The sequence below is a fragment of the Ascidia mentula genome, chromosome 6, assembly GCF_947561715.1.
Source record: "Ascidia mentula chromosome 6, kaAscMent1.1, whole genome shotgun sequence".
NCBI classification, from domain to species: Eukaryota; Metazoa; Chordata; class Ascidiacea; order Phlebobranchia; family Ascidiidae; genus Ascidia; species Ascidia mentula.
This window is the reverse complement of record NC_138571.1, coordinates 14,629,163-14,646,132: the sequence shown is the minus strand read 5'-3', so window position 1 is coordinate 14,646,132 and position 16,970 is coordinate 14,629,163. Positions and strand designations below refer to the sequence as shown.

The 16,970-nt window shown below is 35.7% G+C and overlaps 4 protein-coding genes across 4 annotated transcripts; 2 read left to right on the top strand and 2 right to left on the bottom strand.

Annotated features, from left to right (window-relative positions):
• Positions 1-19: 19 nt before the first annotated feature.
• LOC145905594 (coiled-coil domain-containing protein 137-like) lies at positions 20-955 on the bottom strand. The gene has a single exon (XM_082992838.1). It carries the CDS (start codon positions 875-877, stop codon positions 311-313), a length of 567 nt encoding a protein of 188 aa, XP_082848964.1. The 5' UTR covers positions 878-955; the 3' UTR covers positions 20-310.
• A 507-nt stretch (positions 956-1,462) lies between these two features.
• On the top strand, positions 1,463-2,473 carry LOC145906695 (uncharacterized). The gene is made up of 4 exons (XM_082994147.1): positions 1,463-1,641; positions 1,706-1,797; positions 2,101-2,310; positions 2,372-2,473. Exons 1-4 carry the CDS (start codon positions 1,473-1,475, stop codon positions 2,390-2,392), a joined length of 492 nt encoding a protein of 163 aa, XP_082850273.1. The 5' UTR covers positions 1,463-1,472; the 3' UTR covers positions 2,393-2,473.
• Positions 2,474-3,658: 1,185 nt separating this feature from the next.
• Positions 3,659-8,072, bottom strand: LOC145905523 (BTB/POZ domain-containing protein KCTD5-like). Its single transcript, XM_082992751.1, has 6 exons — positions 7,747-8,072; positions 6,414-6,522; positions 5,948-6,039; positions 5,611-5,706; positions 5,191-5,316; positions 3,659-5,093 (listed from the first exon to the last, which is right to left on the bottom strand). The coding sequence occupies exons 1-6, from the start codon at positions 8,038-8,040 to the stop codon at positions 5,046-5,048; spliced, it is 765 nt and encodes a 254-aa protein (XP_082848877.1). The 5' UTR covers positions 8,041-8,072; the 3' UTR covers positions 3,659-5,045.
• Positions 8,073-9,010: 938 nt separating this feature from the next.
• On the top strand, positions 9,011-16,965 carry LOC145905988 (eukaryotic translation initiation factor 2-alpha kinase 1-like). Its single transcript, XM_082993363.1, has 13 exons — positions 9,011-9,316; positions 9,617-9,787; positions 9,935-10,115; positions 10,513-10,618; positions 10,797-10,917; positions 11,483-11,786; positions 12,224-12,482; positions 12,734-12,836; positions 13,445-13,551; positions 14,054-14,263; positions 14,723-14,860; positions 15,124-15,222; positions 15,557-16,965. Exons 1-13 carry the CDS (start codon positions 9,253-9,255, stop codon positions 15,662-15,664), a joined length of 1,971 nt encoding a protein of 656 aa, XP_082849489.1. The 5' UTR covers positions 9,011-9,252; the 3' UTR covers positions 15,665-16,965.
• The last annotated feature ends 5 nt before the right edge of the window (positions 16,966-16,970 follow it).

Below are 16,970 nucleotides of genomic sequence, written 5' to 3'. Positions count from 1 at the left end.
TGAAAGTGATGTAGTTTGTATCAGCAACGGTTTGATCAAATTGTAACACATTATTTCACCGACAACTAAAAAAGATATTTTCTCCTTTAAACTCAAAATAATGTATGACGTTTTAAGAAAGCTAAGTTTCAAAGAGTTCATGAAGCACACAGTGTATGGAAATAAAGTTTGACATTCATAATTAGCTTGCTCCAACATTACTTAATCTGGCATTGTGAAGTAACAATACAGATTCCACCAGGGTTTCAACCACATATTTCCACACAAAAAAATGAAATTTCAAGATATTCCTTTCAAGAGATGTATACCACTAGGATTTTAGTTTAAAACTTGAACCATCAGTTGAAAACTTGGACAAAAAGGAAAAGTTCATTTTGTTCTGGTCACTTTTTATTGCTTCAGCTTTGCGTGGTTTTGATTTAAAAACTGGAGGTTGAGTTACTACATCACCAAACTTAATATCCTCTTTCCAAACTTCTTTTTCTAAAGCGTCCATCAATCTGTCCTGTGCCTTGGTTTTCTTAACCAGCTTCTTGTCATAAAGCCGCCTTTTTTGCTTTTGTTTTTGGGCTTTCGTGGCTTTATCGTTTTCAATTTCAGGTTGTTCGTCAGGCATCGCCCTTGTTGCTTTAACAACATAGTCAACTTCTTGGTTCATGCGACGGAGAAATTGGAAATCGGTCTCCCCGGGAATTTGCTTGAACACACTGGATTTTTTCTCTTTCTTACGTTTCTTGGTTTGTGATTCACTGTTCGAAAGCAATTCTTTTAATTTGCTCGGACAATTTTGGTCCTTTTGATATTTCAAATACACTTTGTCTTTACTCCGGGACGGTTTGCTTTTTCTTTCAAGCTTTTTTCGATTGTGTTTCCCCATTTGTACTACCACGGACCTAAAATAGTTAATCTTTCGTTTATCTTGTGCTAGGTCCTAATCTACGTCACCTAAGGCCTACCTGATACAACATAACAAGAACTTAGATTAGCGAGCAACGGTTTTCAATATCGATCATTTTGCCCCAAAACCAATTATTAAACTATTTCTATCAACGGAGAGAACAAATCAAAACAAATTAGACACAATGCAGTTCAGCATTGGTTTGGTGATTCAAGACAAAATGCTTTTTTCTGCAAACACCAAAGCATTGACCCGTCAATATTGCTAACTGAACCGTTGGATAGCGAAAATTACAAAAGAATCTTTTTAGTTTTTTTGTTTTTTATAGAATATGGCGCTATATATGCATTGATGTGATACTTGTAACGTCAAAAATCGCGTAAAAATAAACACATTTAACGAAGTTGGCGAGAACCGTTTGTTTCCTCAGAAAGAACCTTCTTTGACGAGAAAATAATGCCCTCCTTTGACGTCACAAAGTGCATGTGTGTTCCTTTGTGGTAAAGAAGTTGATTTTTTGCTTTAAACTGGTTAGGTCTTATTTGTCCACTTTTTCTCAAAAAACAGAAAAAAAATGATGAAAGGAGCTTTTCTTATAACTGTTGTGGCTGGATTTTGTGCGTGCACAGAAGCTTTTCAATGCTACAATTGCACTGGAGCAACCACCGACGGCTCTTGCAACGCTAACGTCGAAAATTGCACCCTGGTAATTCAGAAGTGCGTTAGTGTTTTTACCAGCGGGGGTAAGTTTATGTAGTAACGGTTGATTGTGGTGTAATCCATACAAAATTACTTGTGGTGTTGCAGTTGTAAACAAGCATTGCGCCGGTTCCGACGAATGTCCAGGCAATTCCACGAGTGGCATAACTTGCTGCAACAGCACCCTATGCAATGCAGTGGTAAGTAAATGTATGCCTATTGCTCAAGGCTGTTGAATAAAAAAAACGTGTTTCATCACATATATCCAGATGATGACCTTTTTTAGTCTCAATGTGATTATGGTAGACAAATGATGCCCAGAATAATGTATCGTTGTTTGGGCCAAACCACATTAAAAACAAGGACGCCAGATTAAAATGACATAAGCAAGGTCGCACGGTCACAAATAAGGAAAAATCTTAGAAATAAGGACGGTATGGCCACTCTGCACCATAAGCTAATGATTACACTCATCAGAGAAGATCTAAAGTTTCTGTTTACAGACACCTGGAATGACTGTAAATACCCCGGAGCCACCCGTGGATCTCTTGACAGACTCCGTGGGTTCAAACCCGTCAATTTTTCTCAGCAGCGTTATACTGTACCAGGCCTTAACGGCAGTTATATACCTGGGTACCACCTTGTACATCTTCTACAACACTCCGCGACCCCGAAAGAGCCACTTCAGAAAAGTTGCCCCCGACGAAGAAGAGGTTGTAAATGAATATCCGTCGAGCCTTGGCCCAATTTTAAATTCTTTTCATTTTTTTTCAGGAAATCGTCGAACTAGAATAAACAGTATCAACAGAAAATAAAAACTTTTGCATTTTCAATAACATATGGTTTATTAAAAAAATGCGTTTTGGGTTATAAGCATACAAGTATGGTTTTTGATGGTGGTTTTGTTGGTGGTATATAAAAACACTTTTTTGTCCACGCAGATGTTTTTTTTTTAAAGTTTTAGTAACGTAATGTATCTAGCAATTCGGAGTTTCGTTTACCATACCGCAAGCAGAAGCAATGCATTTTTGTGGCGACTTTAGCAAGCATTTCCTGCCAAGCTTTAACAGCGGTTGACGGTACGACATGACGAACGTTATCAGTATGGGTATGAATCTGCATTCTACAGATGAGACCGATGCTACATCGCCAAAAAGGAGGCTTTTACCTTAGGATTTAAAACGTGTCTCAGTAGGTAAATGGAAAGTTGAGTCAGTTTTAAATGTGCAGCCAGGATCAACGCGAGAAAAAAAGCGCCGTTGTGTGGAGATGGAATTATGTGGGAGAAGCCATCTTTACGGTAGAAATCACTTAGTTTAAAAAAAATGGTATTCGTGGTCCCCCTACATAGGCAGAGCCGGAGTGTATCCTACTTCTATAATACTGCGAAACTTACACGTTAAACTCCGTGCCTTTTGTCCATTCGTTTTAAAAATAGATTCCTTTAATAAGCTTCCTTTATATACCAACCTGTGCCAAAAGCATCCGTTTAAACCATTGCGACAGTGCATGGTTTGTCAACTAAGCAAAATTAGAATAAATGCATGTCAAGGATCACCTGTCACTAAACCACCGAGTTCCCGTTGCTCAGTTGGAAGAGCAATGGCCCGACGTGCCCAGGGTCATGGGTTTAAACCTCACCGGTAGACCAGCGTAATGTATCGTATCTCGCTCTAAAAATTCGAAAACAGTTGGCTTTGATCCAGCTTGGTTGTATTTCCCTTGTGACTAAAAACGATTAAGGGTGAAATGATGGTATGCATACTTACGTTGCATTGCGGGTAGCGATAAATTATGCATGTATCTCGTTTATTGAATTCGCTTGGGAATATCTGCCCGAATGCCCTCGACAATAGAGAGGCATGAGCGGAAATGTCCCGTCGTCGTCCGATTGTGTTGTGTTTAGGGTTTGCCTCGAATGCATAATCATTACACAGTACTCCATTTCATGTTTCAAAAAAAATATCTGACGCTGTATCACATAAAGGGGCTTTACACAACAAAATTACTATTTGTATGTATTTTAACGGAAAATAACTACAAAAGAAACAATACTTTGTCGATGGCAAAGAGTTTATTAAAAACAACATGAAAATTGATCAAAAAAATCAGCAACAGAGACAGACACCAAATTACTGTGATATTTTCCAAGGTCACAACTGATGCAAATTCTCCTATTTCACTTCTTGCATTTACAAAAACACAAAGAAAATATCAACAGGACATCTGGAAAAGTTCATGTTGCAAAAAAGAAGCATTGAAAATAATGGTTTGAAAGTTTGATAAATGTTTCTGACAAATTAAGACCACAACACCTCATAATATGCACAAGTGGTCTCGTGGCCTAAGGTGTGTGAAGAAAGCTCCCCAAGCCAATAATAACACCCTGTTTTCTTTTTGACTTGTGGCCAAAAAAGGTAAATTTAGACAAGGTTGCAGTAGAAATGACCTCAAATGATCACTGTCACAATAAATCAAAACAGACAGGTTTAATGCAAGATGCATGGCAACGGTTGTAGTCAATACATGTGTGATGTGTTACATACATTTGTGCATTCAACACAACATAGTATTTTCCTATGCACTTGACACGATGATTAGAAACATAGCCTAGCGATGGCATCACTGATATACACAACATATATATGGACAAAGTAAAATTACTTTTGGAAAAGGTCCGAACCCGGAAATAAAACTACTGATGTGTTTTTTTCACTACTTTTAACGTTTTTAAAGGTGAGAGACAAAGCACTGATGGGAAAGATTATTTTAGAGTTGTGGCATTTGTAGTAGTTTAGTGTACTACAATACAACAAAGAAACGACTAGACATTGCTTAGCATATGGTTATATCACTGTGTACTTTTGATTACCAAACAAGAGCAAGATCAACATAAATAAATTATTGTTCAGTAATTACTGTTTGATGGGCAACAGAATTTTAACAGGGAAAAAAGAAAAAAAAAACGGTTTGTTTTATTGTCAAATATGTAATAGGAAAATTGCATGACAAGAGGATAATAAAAATCAGTCAGGTCTTCATAATATTCTTATTGATGTTAGTTACAGGCTTCTACCTAGCCCACGTAGGGGCCTTACTGAAAGTAAATTGATACATACAGATGTGTAGTATTTTAGAATTGAAAAAGTGACAAATAAATAAACATCCTTGTCGTTGGCTGCAAAAGCAGACAGGCCGTACCAAAACTTATTTTTACGATGTCCACAGGTACGACATTTAAAAAAAGTAAATAAAATCTAAGCAGGGACTTCAACAGAAGTGCAATTGTAGTTGTGAGAACAACTTTGTTCGACTGTTGTGTTTTCTACACTACTTATATTACAGCATCAGTACTGTTTTACTCTTCAGGTGCAACCATGCAATAACATGTTACAGACTGATTCAACAGGACTGGGGCAAGGGCACTTTTGGGGTGCAGCGTGCGGCTTCATCTTCGTATCGAAGTCTGGAACCTTGAACCTTGTTCTTGCATAATCTGTTAAATTATGGGCATTAACATTTAATGTAACGATTGGAAATAGTACCAAACCAACTTTTCTGAATTGTGACCTTAATCATTGGACAAAACTTACCTTGGCCTTGTTTGTTTGTTCAGTGTTGACCCCATTGTAGTTGTTTGAAAGTTCTTTAGACACAATGCACAGGAATTCTGCTTGGTCCACCGTGCCGAAGCCATAGGATGAGCCAACATTTATCAGCTGCAACAAAAGTTTAATTGAGCAAACAAGAAACACAACTTTTAAAGTCAAATCTACAGAAGCATGTAAAAATATTTGGCAGTTTAGTTGCCGTACGAAATTGTTACTTTTATATATGGAAATTATGCAGGGTTTGTTTTAATAAAATGATCACCAATTAACACTTGCAGATAAGTGTGATAACACTCGCAATGATTTTCTATGCCAACATATGATAGCTCTACCTGTTGGCCATGAAAGCATACCCTTCAACATTTGCCACCAGCAAAATAGTTTTCTTGTAAAAAAGCAAACCTGCTCAAACTTCCATCCATCAGACATGGCAGATACAGTGTGTGTTAGTTCGTCCTCCAAACACTGAATAACTCTGTACACATGCTTTCCCTGGGGCTAGAATGGAAATGTTTTTTTTCTTTTTACTTGGATAGTAAAACATTCACGTTTACGTGGTTATCCAAGTATTGAGACAGATGTGCTTAGTGCTGTAAGATGTTTGTGAATTTTATTTTGCAAAATTATTTTCTTTAAATACAGTTAATTAAAGCTAAAAATTAAAAATTAGAGCTATAATGCATTTAAATGCATTTTAAGAAGTACAATAAAATACATGTATGCTCAGTGAAATATGGACCTGCAGAACTTTGCAGTCACGATCACGAATCCGTTCCTTAACCAATCGAATTAGGTCAGCGATGTTGTAGAACTCCGCTTCTTCAAGAACGCCTACGCAACCAAACAAAATGAGTGTAAACAAAACACTGAATCAAAAGTGCTTTGTGTCAAATGAAAGGAAAGCCAGTTCTCTAATTACTACGAGTGGAGTACAAAATTGGGGGTGTGGCAGTATCAAATTCCATGCAACTTTGTGTCAATGGAAAATCTTCAGCAAAATCTCAGGAATGTGGTCATTTTTTTGGAATTTAGTTCAACAACAAAGTAGTGCTTTGGCTGCATACAAATGTTGCTATCATAATGCATTTGAATACAACAGCTAAAAAATGTGTAACAAAAGCCAGAAATACAACAATAATGCACAGTGGTTTGCTATACAAAATGCATACCACACATTAGTTTTAAAAAAGGTTTAAAATAAGGACCTTCTTCTGCAAGATCCTTGTTAATAACAAGCTTCCCATGGCGTAGGTAGTTCAATATTGGTCCGAAATATGTTGGATCTCTGTCGATCAGGAATGCTCCAGTTTCATCCTGTGTACCGAACAGACTACTTTAACACAAGCCAAAAATACTGTGCATATGGTTTAAGTAATAGCAAGCGGTATAGGCTGATGTGAATAGTTTGATGATGTCATATAGCAGCTAGCAGGGGGAATTGCATGACTGGGTGAATGGGCTGCATTGTTTCTGTTGTTTTGACATGCGCTTAGTCACAGTAGGTTCGGTGCAATTGGTGATTGTCGATTGGTGTTTAAAGAGATCGTTTGATCCTTATGAGTGAATAAAAGCCTGGAACTTCCTTAAGAATCAAACCAATACAAGGTTGGTTGTCCATGCAAGGAATTGAAGTAGTGAATAAATGTAAATTATTCTACCTTCCATGAATTTGCACTGTGCAATGATTTTCCATAAATTAGCAATACCCAATTAGAAATACATATGTGCTAAGCTGGGTGTAAATCAACCGCCCAATGCCAACTGTTTAGTTCCATAAGCATCACACATCAGGGACCAAACACATGCTCAATCAGACCGCTTTAGAGCATACACATGCCACAATTAACATAAGCTGCAGTTGCTCTTGGCCCATGCATTTTTTATTACCTTGTGCATTCATTATGCAAAAGTAAATATGGTAAAATGCCAAATTGAAAAATGGGTATGCTGACTAATTAGATTTTTTCTTGTCAGTGCAATGCATTAAGAATGGCTATAATTAATATCATGGGCGTATCCAGGGGGGGGGTCCGAGGGGTCCGGACCCCCCCCCCCTTTTGTGAAATATTTTGGTCTTTTTTGATAACTAAACAAACGCCACTGTATTTTTTTGTCAAAATCCGCGTGAAAACCAGAAATTTTCTTTGACGTTGACCTAAAAACCGCATCGTGTTGCATTCGCCATTGTTTCCAACAGGGAGCATTGTTACCGAACACTTGGCATTGTTACCAAACATGTTGCATTGTTACGAAACAAGTGTCATTTTTCGTCAGTTCAAGGACGAAACGTCGTTTTTCAGTGGCCACGTTGTAATGACAAGCGGTTTATTTGCGTGAAAGTCAATTAGTTTAGTTATTAAACTTTCCATAGCGTTACACAATTGCGCAAGCCAGAAAGCCACCGTTTATGTGACGATTGGCGCGAACACCGGCGTTCGTATTTTGCGATTCTCGCCCACAATAGTTTACACTTAGTTTATACCTGAAAATTGGACCCCCCCTTTTAAAAATTCCTGGATACGCCCCTGATTAATATACCTTGTCTGAATGTAAGTCTGGATGCTCCTGGCACAATCTGTACAGGAAAGACTTTGGGTACTTGCTTAGAGTTGTTGTCGTGGTAACAAAATACTGTCCCCCAACATTCAGTTTGATCCACTTGGTCGATTGTTTGTGCGTCGAATCTGCAGTGTCCATGCAATCATTTACACCATTAGAATTGTTCAAAGTCCTTGAAGTTGAACTGTCAGCTGCTGACGTTTCGGCGCATGGCACAAATGTGTTGTGTTCCCATTGTCCCTCATCATTGACATCACCAGATTTGGCTGCCATTTCAAATCTCTGATATTATCAGTAAAATTGAGAGCTTAAATATAAGAAATGTTATTTTTTATTGGCCTGTTCATTTGCAATCATGTTATATTTGCAAAAACTATTCATTCTTTTTAATAATGCACAGAATAATCAATAAGTTAAGTTGACAATTAAAAGGATTAATGCATTGTTAAAGAAGCCCTGTGTGCACCAGTGCATTTCAACAAAGCGCAACATATTCCAACATCTATACATAAGATCAAAATTTGCTTGAAAATATAGAGAAAAAAGTAAAGAAAAAATTAACTCATAGTTTACATTATAGATATAAACAGACTTCCTATTCCTGCACTATAGTATTGCAATCACAGTCAAACTGGACCTTAGACAATTTTGTGGTACCAGTTTATAAACAGTTAACGCCAACAAAATCGCAAATATTTTAAAGCTGCCGAAATAAGGAGTTGCCATAGAAGTAGAGGCATGTGTAAAAGAAGCTACACGCAAACTCATGCACAAGCCCCAAATAGCCCTTGTAATCAAAATTTCGCTCCGCCTCTTTCAACGAAAGCGAAGAGGAGAAAGGGCGATATAGTGCGCTTCAAGTGTTTGTAATCAAATAATTTTGAAAGAATCAACAAGATAACTGCAATACAGCGACAACAGGCATGTGTAATGCATGGTAAAATTCAACAAAATAAATTAAATAGCAGTAATTCGCCCATGAAATACCAGTAATCGGATGAAATGACAGTAGTTGGAAGTAAATGGACATTAAAGATATGGTCAAACTTTGTAGTGCTAATAATACAGTTAATTTCCATGACGTTTCTTGTACGTTTCTTTGCAGTTTGCATGACCTAAATTTAGATTTCAAAACAAATACAAAAGGTGTTGTGACGTAACAAAAACGTTCTATTTTTTCTTGCATTCACTCAAGCGTGAAGATCAGAAAAAAAGTTGCGTCAGTCAGAAGTCACAAGTCAGAACAAGAAGTGAAAATACTGAAGAATTTTGCAGTGTAGTGCACAGGCTGTACAGTTTGCTTTGACATTTTCATTTTTTGTGCATATTTTGCAAGTGTCTTTGCTTTTGAGCATTCCCGCAGTTTATTTTGCACTGCTGAAGCAATGAAGCAATAACCTAGAATCGGACAATGCAGAAAACGTGACGACAACACCACCAGTTCCAGTTGTACTGTTCTGTTTTCCGATAAACACACCTGTACAAATGGCAAGCGGAACTTCTTATGAATTTTCTTTACCTAGCGTGCAACCAATACGTATGCTTGACGGTGAGCTATAGTCCAATAAGTCCATTAATTTATAACTAAATAAAACATTGTATTGCAACCTTTGAATACTCCACATTGGAAAAAGTATTGCATGTGAAAGGTTAATTCACCAATATATACATATATATGTATATATTACATACAAAAAATATCCTTGTATGCCCAGTCAACATTTAAGGAAACAAAATCTTATGTGCAAATTACTAACTTCCAAATATACCCTGTAAATCTAAGAATTAAACAAAAAAACAATAAAAGGTGATGGATAATAATGTTGATTATCATAAATATTTGTCACAGAAACGGGACTAAGTAGCAATGCTGGAACGAGTAATGGAAAAGCTTGTGTTCCAACAAAAAAGCCTTCCATATCAACGCATGTTCCGCAAAGTGTGATGCTTGGTTCCCTTCTTGAACATCTTTGTGATCTCTATGAAAGAGATAGTGAAAAGTCGCAAAGTATATTTAAAGGTATTATAGATGTTCAAATAATTTATTCAGACAACTTTGATGTATTGTTTTGGTTTGTTATGATTAAATTTTGCTTTTTAGGTAGCTTATCATGTAAACAATGAATCTACTAACATTCATGGCAAATGAAATGCGTATATTATTCAGAAATATGCAAGCGGTTGGTGAGTTTGCAAATCATATCTCCAGTAGCCTACTTGGAGGAGTATGCAACAGTACGTCACCAGTATAAGTCCTCCTTCTATTCACTGATTAAGTCCTCTCTATCCACTCTTGATCCCAAACTACCTCTTCCTTCAACTGATGAAATTCCATCAGACAAGCAGCAGTAAGTGTTTTGCCTTTTTACGTCTTCTTGCCCTTGCAGAAGTTTTTGGAAGGGCCAGAATACCTATTGAAAAGCAAGGATTTGAGTGATATCATTTGTTATGGGTTTTTGTATGAAGTATATTTTTATTGTTGTAGAGGCAATTGATTTTTGCTCGTAATCTAAGATTACTTTTTCTCAACAAATTTGGTTTGTTTTCGATACATTTTTTTGCCTAATTTTTTTTAATCTACTGAGACATAAAAGTAGTTTTAAACTTAACAGTCTGTTGGTGCAAAAAGGTTTACAACCACTAGATCAGACAACTGCTGCTTCAATAGTCACACTCCAGTCCAGCAACAATTTTTTAGCCAAGCTCATCTACACTTTGACATATGTTTTTAACTTGTTTTTGTAGAAATTCATTTGAACCGGCTCTCTTTAACCTTAACGTATCAAGGTACAGCGAAGAGTTTGAGGAAGTTTCTAAGCTTGGTAAAGGGGCTTATGGCATGGTTTGCAAAGTGAGTTATTTTCTTATGCATTAAAAGCTGCAATTTAACACACAAGTGTTTTTTGCTGTAAATTGAGAAATTGCAATGGGTTATAATTCTACGGAGTGTTAAGTTTTTTTTCCAGTTGCTACCGCTTGTAAAAGCATCGTGCCTAAAAGTTTCAAAGTTAATGAGGTTCCTCTTTCAGGCAAGGAACAAAGTAGATGGACAATATTATGCGATCAAAAAAGTGCACATAAAAGACACGACGCAACAAAGCAACCGCATGCAGATAGACAGGATTATGAGGGAAGTGCAATTCCTTGCAGGTAAACAAGATGTTGCGATGAAACCACTGGAAACTACTTGTAATTTTCCACCCAGACAATGCACTGGTGTTTACATTTTCTACTCTTAATCATTTTTTGTGACATTACTCATTGTTCATTGTCAAGGCATGTTTTGTTGCATTATACCGGACACCATGACTAAGATTTCAAAAAGTTTCTTGAAGTCGAATGCATCATCAGTAGATATAAAAGTGTTTTGTGATTATGCTCAACTGTTTAATTTTGGAACATGCTTTTAATTCAAATTAAATGCTTACACATTGCAAATATAGCAAAATGCTTCAATAACTGGTTGTATCTGATTTATGGTAATCATACATGAATATACTATTCTGTTCAATTACATTTTTTCAATGCTTAAATCTCCTATATCGACATGAACATTCAAGCTAACGACCTGTTTGAAGCAGACTAAAAACATTATTTTCTCAATTGCTTGTACACTATCATCTATAATTAGAACGAAATCTTCTGTACTTCTTAAGTTGTTAACTTCTCCTTATATTTACATGTCAAACATATACATTCTACAAAATTTCCACAGCAATGCAGCATGGAAACATTGTACGTTACCACAATGCCTGGATGGAACATCGCACTGTAATTGCCGAAGAGGATATTTCCGAAACCAACTCTTACCTGAGTCAAAGTACAAGCCGCAGAAACAACTTTTCCAACGTAGAACAGTCACTGGGATTCGAGTTTAAATCTTCAAGGGGAAACTCAAATTTTGAATCAGATGTTTCTTCTCTCCATATGTCCAAGGGTGGCAAATTTTGGAATAATTCATCTTCAGATAGTGATAGCGATGACCAATCAGGCTCCTTTTCACAGGACGATAGCCTAAGGTTAGTAGCATTGTGGCAATTTTTGCAAAATAAAAAATGCTTGAGATTGTGAAAGGATTTAATACATATGCTATTCATTTTTATAAAAACATTTATATATATATATATGCAGTGGCGGATCTATGGGGGGTGTTTGGGTGTCAGAACATATATAATATATGTTTTTACTTTGGTCAATTGGCTACAATATGTTGTAACAAATAATTGTGTGTTGTTCGTGTTATTATATTTGTATGAAGTAAATGGATATTTTTGTGTTGCACCAAACTAATAAAAGATAGCAAAAAATATTTTCAAATCATGACATATATATTAGTAATGTATGTTTAATAGCTTAAAATGAATGTGATTACAAAAGCAATACAAATGTGATTTAAAATATACCTTTATTAGGTCAATGGTAATATCCCAGACAAAAACAGCTGCAAATTTTTCAGTGATGAAGAAACCGGTTTACAATTCCAAGCTGACGACAATTTGTCACCAGCTGACTGTGACAAGGTCATTTACACACATGGAGTACAGAAGGAACATATGAGAAGAACTCAGAGCTTTGTTGTTGTTTCTTCAAACTCCTCTCCCTGGAGTTCCAACAGGCATCGAATGCATTCATTCAGTGACTTACAAAAGGTTGCTGTGGTTCAAAACAGCTTTACAGAGCATGTTGATTCCGTGGCACATGTGTACTCTCCAAGGGTGGGTAATATTTACAAATTATAAAAATGTTTTAGGATTGTAAGTTTAGTGCAGACTTGTGAAAAAAAAGATCAAAGCTACAAGTCTGCTGGTGTGCGTGAATGAGGCACCTTCAAGGCTATGTGTTTATCATCAGTACTAATATTTTCCAGGTCACCTCAAAAGGGGACATAAAATTGTTTTTTGGCAGTTTCCTTTAAAAAATTTGCTTCAAAACATTGTCAAAACGCTGTTACTTTATTTATTTTCAGGATGAAATTGTTCTCTATATTCAAATGCAACTTTGTGAGACTTCCCTCACTCACTGGCTTCGAGACCGAAACTCCCAAATTAATTCTAATGCCACGATCTCAGGTGAAAAACAATATTGGCAAACAAATTAATCATGTATATATAAGCTTGATAATTAATATAAGCAAAAATAAATCATGAAATTCTTGCTTGGCTATTTAACTGGCAAGATCATTGAAAGTCAACACCATAGCTGCACTGATAAGACCTAGTAGGTCACTACCATAGGTGTCGATTTTTTAACGTTTTGTAAAATATTAAGGGTGACTTTTCCAGGTTTTAGAAACACGCAAAAAACATTTTGTCAGTCGTATCGCCTTAAACATAGGCAAACTATGCAAATTCCGTTTCGTGTCACTTTGTTGCGTAACAATCCACGAGACACTTGTTTGTCCTGATTGTGACGGTGATAATACGGGTCGTTTGAAACTAGCTTAATGCATAATATATAATATGTGGTTTTTCTGACAATAATTTTTAATTTAAACGAAATCCAGGGGTGACAATGCATGCGTTGTCACCCCTGTTTGTTTGTGAGGAGTGACATGTCAACCCTAAATCAACGCCTATGGTCACTACCAATTTCTCCTGACTAAAAAAGTGTTGGTGAAAGTTTCCAAGCAGCTCGGCCCAAGGCAAGATTATCAATTCAGTCTCTGTAATTCACGTAGACATGTGCAACGTGGTCGATGAGATTATGTCGCTTGACATCCTCAGGCAAATTCTCCAAGCTCTAGCTTACGTGCACGCCAAAGGCATGATGCACCGTGATGTGAAGGTACTGTGGAAAACACCCAATTTTTAATCATGACTGAAATTTAGTTGTTTGTAATTTCATTTAAATGAGGTAATGTTTTATATAAAGAAAGTATTTGGCATCTCGGCAGGTATTTCCGAGGCTTTAATGATATTTACGCCCAGTAATAGGTCTATAAAAAAATAAATTTTGCCAGTGACCAAGAAATATTATTTTCACTTGAATGAATTTCCACTGCTACAAAATACACAATTTTGCAATATTAAATTTTTGTTAATTTAATTGCATTTTAGCTCAAATTGTACCAAACTATCGGTTTGTAAAAGTTGTTTTGGACTAGACCGGTTTTACAAGGGCAAAAAGGTTGAGAACTACATATGTAATTTACCATATCTTCTCTAAAAATTGTCATTTCATAATATAGAACAACTGAAATATTTTGAAAGTGCATCTATAGTCTATGTATTAAAATTTCTACTGACTATGTTAAACTATTTTTGTTAATTGTCAAATTTCCTTGCAGCCACGAAATATTTTGTTGAATGGCAAAAGACCCCAAGTGCTGCTCGGTGATTTCGGTCTCGCCCGCTCGGCGCTCCTCAAACAAAATTCGATGAATTTGTCCCCTCTAAATGACGTAACAAACTTCCTACAAATGGAACAAACAACTGGGGTGGGAACAATGATATATGCAGCACCGGAACAATTGGAAGGAGCCAACTATGGCACAAAGGTCAATAAAACAAACATGTTTTTACTGCATGCGTTACCTTTGCATAGACATGTTTTTTACTTAATTGTTTATTATTTTAATTTGTTGTCGATGTCTATTTGTAAGTTTTTTCCAAGATAACAGTAAATGTTAACTTTTTATCAAATTTACCTAACTTATTTCTGACCACAAATAACCAACATTATTGGTATATATATGTAAACCAGTGTTTTTTTAAGCTTTTCACAACAGGGAACAAATAAATAATCTTTGCAGATTAGATTTTAATCTGTCCTATATTTCAAAACATTCCTTTATTACCTGTTTTTATATGATAACACTGTTTAGTAGAGTCGCATGGTACAAATGCAATGCCGGTAAATGCTAATGTTTTGTAAAAGCCATTTATTCAACTTTCATTTTTGTCATAAAACTGCAAAAAAATGCCACATCATTTTACTTTTTGCAAACATTGTGCAGGCTGACATGTATGCTGTTGGAATTGTGCTCTTTGAATTGTTTTGGCCGGTCGAGACACAGCATGAGAGGGTCCAGTCGATTTCAGAATTACGGAAAGCATCTATACCAAAGGACTTTGCACAAAAATGGCCAAAATATGTATGTACATACTGTTTTATTCTGCAAAATTTTAAAGTAATTTCCTTCTATAAGTGTATTTATTCTGTGTTGAATGTGTAATAGCAATTTTTTTGCATGTCAAAATGCTGTGGGTAACTGCATAATAATTGAACAATTCTGACCCTTGGCAAAATCTATTTATTATAAGGATCAAAGTCAAAGCAAAACATTTTATGTAAGGATTGCTGATTTTGGATGACTGCTATGTCCAATTTTTTTATTAAATTATTTTGTGTTTTTAGGTTCCTACATTGAAATCCCTTCTGAGCCATGACCCCGCAGACAGACCAACTGCCCAACAAGTTTTGGATTCTGACATTTTTCAAGTGAACACGTGCGAGGTGTGTTTTACTGTGTGAATTATTTCAGTATTGAGCTGTGTGTAAATTCAACAAATAGAGTGATTTTTTAATCATTTAAAATTAAAAGAAAACTTGCTGGTATATTTTTCACAAACTTTTGCAATAAATTTATGTGTGCTTTTCACTCTTGTTTGACTTTTCAATTTACTTTGCACAGAAAAAAAACTAAAAACAGTGAAAATGGCCAGTGCTTACCTAGTTTTATTTATGGAATGTTACAAAAAGATGTGTTTCCTTAACTTCAGTAACTTAACTTCTGGTCACACTACTTGGTTGTAACTGTGTTAATGACATGCACTTATTTTTTTTCAAGGGTTTCTTTGAAAAATATGCAGACCTAAAGGAAGAAAATGCTTCACTGAAAGAGCAGATTTCTATGTACAAAAGGAAAATGGAAGAACTAGGCATAGACTTTCGTTAAATAATCTTGCTACACAGTTTGGAAAATTAAAAGCTGCCAGAAAATGGAGATATCTTTGAATTAGTTGCATGGTGTGCTTGTATGGGTAAAGAAGATGATTTGTGGCGTGGGGCTGTGGTGTCGTGTTCAGCTTTCATTGTAAATTGTACATTTTTATCAAATTATAGCATGGTGGAGCTAAATGAGACAATTGATAACTTTAGGCCTTTTCGAAGCATTCCTACAGCATTGTTTTCATATATCATGAATTTTGGAGCAAGTGTGGGGCTACAACCACAACATGTACAGGTCATTGATGTGCATTACAAGCCTCCTGGATGAGTGTTCACTCCATTTTAAATTTGCCAAAATTTCTCAAAAAAGCAAACTATCCTCAAGAAATAGGAAAATCAATTGCATTTGTCATTATCTTTTGCATTAAAGATGGGGGGAGGTGATAGTTTTTGCTCTTTACTTTTTACAATCTCTGTCTATTCGTTTAATTGGCACACATGATATTGTAAGAAAAATGTCTATTGCAGTATTAATGAAATTTTTCAAAAAAACAAAAAAATCCTGCAAATTATTATTTGATATTTTGCTGATTGACAGTAAAGGTTGCTGGAATCGATGTGTTTATTTTTTTACGTTAAAGTTTCCAGTGAAATCATTGTTAATGTAACATTGTTCTTTGCACATTTTATTTACTTGTTTCCGCTTATATGTGCGATAAAAAATAAACAATAACAGATAAGTTCAATTGAAAAGAAAAAATAAAGTGTAATTGTTTAATTAGCACCGATGAATACATAGTATTTTATCTTGCCACAGTTCCACTTTTGCAAATTCGTTTCATTTAATTTTCCGAGCTCCAGGAACATGTTAGGTTTGTCTATGCATGGTTTCACTGTACACCTTTCTAATCCTACCATTTGCTGGGTGACGTTGTATGTCGCAATACCCCCGCTTATTGTATATTGCTACAATTGTTTTCAACTTTGAAAAATTCCTCTTACAATGTACACACTTAACATGCTGTCGGTAATATTGACCACTGCAATCCTCTGCAAAACAAGTAATTGTTTGTGTGGGATGTATTGAATTGAAATAAACATATTTAAATCATATCAGTTGTTTTGGGGGATTTGCAAAGCATTAATACATTTAATATGCGTGTAGAAACACAGTTGACCAGGTATTGGGCTGAAGTATAGTATGAGAGGTAGGTGTTATTTTGTGTAACTTACCACAAAATTGATTAAAGACCTCTTGAATGCAGCAATATGAAATACAAAAAATCAATAAAACGTTTGCAATGAAAATTGAC